Source organism: Lupinus angustifolius, unplaced genomic scaffold, assembly GCF_001865875.1.
Source record: "Lupinus angustifolius cultivar Tanjil unplaced genomic scaffold, LupAngTanjil_v1.0 Scaffold_401, whole genome shotgun sequence".
Classification (NCBI taxonomy): Eukaryota; Viridiplantae; Streptophyta; class Magnoliopsida; order Fabales; family Fabaceae; genus Lupinus; species Lupinus angustifolius.
In genome coordinates this window covers 264,065-271,487 of record NW_017727812.1, presented here as the reverse complement: position 1 = coordinate 271,487, position 7,423 = coordinate 264,065, and the positions used below count along the sequence as shown (strand labels likewise).

Here is a 7,423-nt window from a genome sequence, read left to right as displayed (position 1 = left end):
TTCTTTATTGATTTTTCAACATTAATATTAGTATAAAATATATGTATATCTTAGTTCATCGGTATACGGTTTAATTAGTGAACCACTGATTGAAACATCATACCACTATATTAATACTCTAACTGATGTGATGACCCATACGATATTAATAACATTGATTTATATTTTTTATAGGAAAAATATTTTTGGATGGATTAAGTATCTATCCAAATAGATACACTCATGGATATTCATTGGATATAATGGATGGATTTAAATCCATCAATTATCAACACTATCCATTAGATTATATTCATTTAAATCTATAGCTCTAACATATGGATTTGGATAAATTGTGAATAATTTTACCACTAGGTATTATCACTCACAACTCACAACATATGTGAATCAACATGCTTTTTGGAAGTTGAAAGCCATTCATCACAACCATTTTTTAGTTGGACCAATTTAATATTTATACACTATTTCAATAATAATTAAATATAAATAATAGATGATTTAATAATCATGAATAAAATTCATATACTATTGCATACATTTTTTCTCATTAGTATAACTTGAAACAATGCCAATAGTGAAGATATTAAAGATGAAAAATTGAAAACATATGAGAATATTTGTTTGTTTTTAAAAAGTAACCAAAAGGAATATAAATGCTTAATAATCATGAAAATATACTTGTAAGATGAAGTATTTCATTTCTTTATGTACAAACTGACTCGAAAATGGACCCTAAAAATCTATTTGCAATTTAGGTTTTGAACGGGTAAATGAAAACGAAAGATTCCAAAGTCATAGCTCATTTAGCCTTCTATTCACTCTAAAATTCAACTCCTAAAGGGACCACAAGATGTTTAGTTAAATAATAAAGTTTCACTATTCATAAAAATAGCACAATATTTGTAACTTATTTCCTGTTTTTAAAATTTTAAGAAGGAAATGGTAATGTTCTTTGGGCAATTTTCTAGTTAACAATCATCATAAACTAAATAAATTACATAGTACACTACAATTTCACAGCAGAAATATATTGGCAAGACACAAAGTTACCAGAGAGTATGATGTCATCATATACAAGAAGCCACTGTAAAGCTTCACGAATTCAACACCCACACACATAACAGATACATGTTTTTAAATAACATGATTTTTATAATTTTACAAGCATTATTGAATATTTGCATTTCACATTACTTCCAATCAAGTACTTTGTCAAATCCTTCATCTCATACTCATCACAGGCCTCAGAGTCACACTTGAAGCCGGCAGAGATGGCCGCCCTATGGGAACACGTCTCGCAACCGAGAATGCTTCGTTTAGACGTGCAACACGACCCATGAGCTGAGATACCTTCTGCAAAAATTGTCAAGTGACACCCAGAAGATTGATAATGTCATGAGATTTGTCAAAGAATGCAATAGATAAACATCAATGATTACTGTGTTTCAGTTTTTTATTCTTCCAAACATTCATGCTATTTAATATGTTGTTAGATTTTAATAAAAAGCCTTGCATTCTTAATTTCTGATCTCCACAAACATGAATGCCTGCAAACTAAACATGATATGCAAGCTAAAAGAAAATGAAAAAGTTTGATCCTAAACGCTGGAAGAATTTATTCAAGTCATCAAAAGATAAATGCATTGATCTTAACTTAGTTCCCTTGAAGTCGGGGTTCACTAAGAATCTTTTGGATTACATTGCTTTCTCTCTAATTCAGTATAGTAAATAAGTATATCATATGGGCCCCATTTTGGGCACTGCATATGAATTGATAAGACCAGATTGGACAAGGAGCTGATACAATCCAATAATTGGTGCACAACTACCCGGTCTGTGCAAATCTCAATCTACCATGTCTATCACTAAATCGTGTATCCTTTAATATTATATAACTGCAACCAACAAATAAATTGCTTATTTAAAAGATTATGGAATGATATTGGAGAGAATAAAGAGAAGGTACAATATTGGGAGTGATAAGATATCCACAAAAATAACTATTAAATTCTACATATAACAAGGAAGAACAAGAACTCAAGAATGCTAGCTAAAACACCATAAAGAAGACATAAATTTAAACCATACACATGAAAGTCTAACATCATCACATTCTATTTCTAAACACACTAACACCATACACAGTTTAGAGTTTCTAATTTCTATGCATGCATTAGGTCAGCTACTTATCTTTTACCTTTTCTTTCAAAGGTGAGTTCTGGTGATTCAAATTGTGGACCACAACACATGATGTGGTCACAATGTTGCGGTTGCAGTGACCGCATCAAACTGTAATTGCAGTGTGACACCGATTCACATTGATGCAACTGCATCGAATCACATTTGGATCGCATTGGGTCACATCGAATTTAAAAATATTTTTTAATCACAGAAAAGTTTACACTGCGCAATGGCCGCAATCTGCATCGTAGCGTCCGCAATGACTACAATTGTAATAACCACAATCGTGACCTCAACCACAATTTAAAACACCGCGTGAGTCATCAACCACTTATTGATTTAATCATATATTTAATAGACATTCAAAATTTTATAGCAACAAATAAATATTGGATTTTTCTACCTTGTGCCTTATGACACATGCTAAGGAATCCATCAAATGCATGTTTACCTAAAAAAACTAAGTATCCCACCTTTCTAGAATGATGACAACATCATTTCCTAGTAAAACTTTTCTTTTAATGGATTCCCATGTGTGACACTAGAAAAACCCATAGATATTTGACCGATGAGTGTTTTGGTAACTTTAAGCTTACCATAACAACTCCTATTCAGTTGCAGCATCATTTTACAATACTGTACTATCAATTAAAAACTTGCCTTCTTTATTCATTTTAGCCAGGAGAAATTATAATACAATGCTCCCAACAAAATCCTCACAATTTATAATGCATTAATGACTTAAAATGAAATGGGTTTATTCCAAATCAAGATATGATTGAGACCATTGATCCTCACAAATCTTCCTATAAGAAGGACCTAATCTGGTAATATTTTTTGTACTACTAAGGGTATCCCTCACCTTTTGGGTAAGGAACTAACCCCTTTCGGTGCATAGCTGCCCTCCTAACAAGTGTCGCTCTCACGAATCGAACCTTTGACCTTTTGATCATCCTCGGATCTAACAGGGCCTTACACAACTAGACCAACTTCTTGTTGGTCTAATCCGGTAATATGATTCTTCCTATGTTATACTAATTATATTATTTAATCCAATCGGAGTGCAAAGAAAGAGATTAACCTTATCATCAAGAGCAAGGTTGAGCTTCAAAGTCTGAGTCTTTCGCTTCATCTTATACAACCTCCTTCCCAATATAACAAGTCCCAAAAATGCAGCAGTTGCAGCCACAGATAAAGACCATACAGGTACAGGGCTAACCCTCACTACCCAATATTTCAGCACCTCGAACGGAACCTTCCACCACGCCACCACTCGTCTCTTATATTCATTCTCATTATCATTCTCATCATAATTCTTATCACCCTCCTTCGAATCATCGAAACCACCACCCGCAGCAGCAGGAGTAACATCATCCAATAATATTTCAGTTGTTTTAATTTCATCCACAACCATCATCATCTTCGTGTCGCAATCAGAATCATCACCAGATTCGATGTTTTCGGGGTTTGACAACGAGGATGAGGATGAGGGTAAGGATGATGATGATGATTCTTTTACGAGAAATGGTTTTTCTCCGTCAGGGAAGAGTTGATTGGCGACGTAGGAATCGTCGAAATTGCGATCAACTTCAGAAGGATCGGTTTCGGAATTGGAAGTGGAATCAGGATGGTGATGATGAAGGGAGAAGTGATTGGGTTTGATGAGAGGAGAATCAAGATGGGGTGAGAAATCGAGAGAATCATCAGAGTTTTGGAGAAATTCCCATTCAGGAAAATCGGAATTTTCATCCATGGAATTGAAATTGGGAATTGGGAATGAATGAAGAAGGCACGAGGAACATGAACCCTAACAGACCAAATGTAAATGTAATTAACACCGCTAGAGTGGATGAAGTGGTATGGTGCCACTCGTTTTCTCCACGTTGGGACCAGCAATGCTTTAACTGCACATTTCATAATAAAATATAACAGAATAATATATACCCAATGAGATAACTTATCCTATTCCTAATAAAAATATGACATATATTCTATTTCATTAAGATTTAAAATTATTTAAAAAAATAATTAAATATAACACATATCGTGATTTTAGTGAGATAACTTATCTCTTTATACTATACTATGAAATATTTTATTATCAAAATATATATAACATTATATTAAATCTCCCTATATATTTTCCTACTACAAAAAACACGCGTATTATAAAAGGAAAATGATATATTCTCCTACTAAATCTTCATATTAATTCTCTTATCCACAAAAGGATACATATGTCTCAATCAAATGCTTTATTTATTAATGATTGGTTTCCAAGTGACATGTGTTGCTCTTTTGTGGATAGGAGGATTAGTATGAAGATTTAGTAGGAAGATATAACATTACTCTCGTATAAAATATTATTTTATTTATTAATGATTAATTAACAAATGATAAAAATCACCTTCCTATGAGTAAGAGAATCTACAAGATAATTGAGTAGGAAATATAATATTACTAAAAATATTTTAAAGATTTATTTTCCTCACTCAAAAAGTTGTTGCACTTATTGTTTTAGGCACTAGAAATTTGAAAAACTTAGAATAATATACAAAAATATTAAATTTAGGTTGAATTTGCTTTTTTAGTATTTTTATTACTCATGACAAAGATTATTTGATTTATATTTACTATCTCTCAGTAATAATTTAGTTTTATTTTTTCGAGTATAAAATTGGTATGGCAGAAATTTGTATAAATATTCTCTATAAATTATATAACTCGATATAACTTTGAATCATACTTCATTAGAATATCATGAAATGTTGGTACGAAGTACAAAGCGAAATCCCAATCGTCGCCCAAATAAAACTACTCGCAAAATAAATACCCTACACAAGTACACTAATCAAAAAGCACAAGGTTTTTTGTAGGTATAACCGTTTCTCTCAATCTTCCATGCCCCCTCCTGTGACATCGAAAAGCGGTAACTCAGAATCCTGGCAGAATGATCCATCTAAAAAAAATTGTGAATAGAAGACAAACAAAAAGAAAATGGAGTAAAACATCTAATTGTAGTATAGTATAGGGTTATGTTGAACCACAAGGATTTGCCTAATAGAATGAATCATATGAATATGTCAATGCACAAATAATGATGGAACATATTTTGGTTGTTTTTGATTTGATTCGATGTGCACATAAACACTTAACAAGAAACATAAACTAAGTATTAACAAATTGTTGAGGAGACAAGATCATTTTGAATGATGAAAGTATTTCTCAACTTCTTATGTATTTGAACTACTTAGACAAGTTCTTATGTTTTACTTTGATTAACTCCAAACACCAAGGTTTGAAATCCTCCTTTTAGTGTATGTCCTATAATGGTAGAATGATGATCACTTATATTCACTACTAAATATTACTACGTCCATAAAGAGATTAGGTTGTCACACCCTAATCTTGGCTACTCTAATATTGAAGTAGTAATGAATATAAGATCTTAAGAAAAGTATGCTTAACTTGCTTGGCAAATAAGCTAAGTAGTACAACTACTTCTTAGTTTATTTGTTAAGTGTTTGAGACAAGTAATTTTTCATGACTTGAAATCGATTTTTGGGTGATCAATCTAAAAGGAGCATTAAGAACTTCTCAAATGATTAAAATTTAAAATTAACCAAAGCACCAACTTGAATGATTAAATTTCAAATTTAGAATAAAAGAAGAAGAATAAATACATAATCAACTTTCAAATGAAATTGTTAGGAGCATGATCCATCCATCCAAGGATTGGATGCTTTAAGTTCCAAATGAGATTACAAAATGGATTTTTGCATCTCATTTGCCTTCTCCTTTCTCCTCTTGAATTATAAACTAAAAACTATAAAAATTACTTACAAAAGCTTCTATGAACCGAGCTTTAAAACTAAGAAATAAGAAGAGAGAATTATGTTTTTTCTTAAGGGAAGAAGTCCTTTTTTGGGAAGAAGTCCTCTTTTTGATGAAGGAAATGCCTTCCTATTTATAGAGTTTTCCCTGCCACCGCTGAGCTGCTTGTTTGCACTGCTCAGTAGCTGACCAAACCCTTCAGCATGGGTTTGGGCACTTGGTCCAGTAGCTTGGTCACCTCCTTAAGCTTCACTCACCAAGGCTAGTTGTGAGCTATGGGACCAGCTATGGTGAGCTACTCCTGAAAAGCCTATGGTGGGCTACTTGAAGTGAGGTCATGCATACTTCATGATTTCTTGATGGCTAAGTTAATTCTGGGTGCACACCACTGAGCACACATGTGGCACCGCTAAGTTGTCTGCTTGAGCAGCTTTGACTGTGCTGACTGAGACATGTCTTGGTGCTTGTTGACCTGGTCAGGTGTCTGGTTCACCGTTGAGCACACATGTGGCACCACTAAGCTGTCTGCTTGAGCAGCTTAGGCGTGTGTCAGGCTTGTGTCTGTTAGGTATCAGTGGTTAAAATACATCTAGAAGGGGGCTTGAATAGGTGTAGCGATTAGAATATCCGCTTTTCGAAAATCAACACTTAATGCTGAATTACCCTAATTTAATCGATTAAAAGAATGAAGATAATCGATTAACGGACTTGACTTAATCGATTAAAACAGAACAGTAAGCTCAGGCAGATTCAGTTTCTTGCACGACAATTAACCGATAATGAAATGAATACACAGAGCTTACAATTTTATCAGAGTATTAACAGTATAGCACAGATACAGAATATAGCAATTAATTCTACTATACAAGTTAACCGATTAAATGCAATAAAGAGAGAAAGAGAGAGAGAAAAATTCCTGCAACACGATTTTTATCGTGGTTCGTTTGCGTGTTCACTTGCAAACTACATCCAGGCTTCCCGGCTGATCTGGGAGATTTTTTTCACTATAATTGAATCAATGTTTTTACAAGCACGTCATCCAATTACAACACTTAGACATTCACAAGAAAATAAAGAACCTTATTCTATGGTTTGACTCCCTTCCTACCGACAAAGAAAACCTTTCTTTCGGCGTAGCCCCAGCCAAGAACCTTGTTCTTTCTTATCAAGAACTCTAAGCAAAATGAAGATACAACTCAATCTCTTAGGTGGTACGACACCTCGAGATCCCAATGTTACAACGATTTTTCACAATAAAACTATAGAGTAAACTTAAGCAATTACAAAGCTCATATATGACAATTAAGGCTTTACTCTAAACACCTAATACAAACTCATGCAATATGACAATGTATTAGTTTGAAAACAGAAATTACAGAATGTAAAAACTTCACAAAAGCATCAATAA

The 7,423-nt window shown here is 33.2% G+C and overlaps 1 protein-coding gene across 1 annotated transcript; it reads right to left on the bottom strand.

The window, feature by feature from the left end:
• Positions 1 to 981: 981 nt before the first annotated feature.
• On the bottom strand, positions 982 to 4,080 carry LOC109341201. Its single transcript, XM_019579051.1, has 2 exons — positions 3,263 to 4,080; positions 982 to 1,353 (listed from the first exon to the last, which is right to left on the bottom strand). The coding sequence occupies exons 1-2, from the start codon at positions 3,932 to 3,934 to the stop codon at positions 1,222 to 1,224; spliced, it is 804 nt and encodes a 267-aa protein (XP_019434596.1). The 5' UTR covers positions 3,935 to 4,080; the 3' UTR covers positions 982 to 1,221.
• Between the last annotated feature and the right edge of the window lie 3,343 nt (positions 4,081 to 7,423).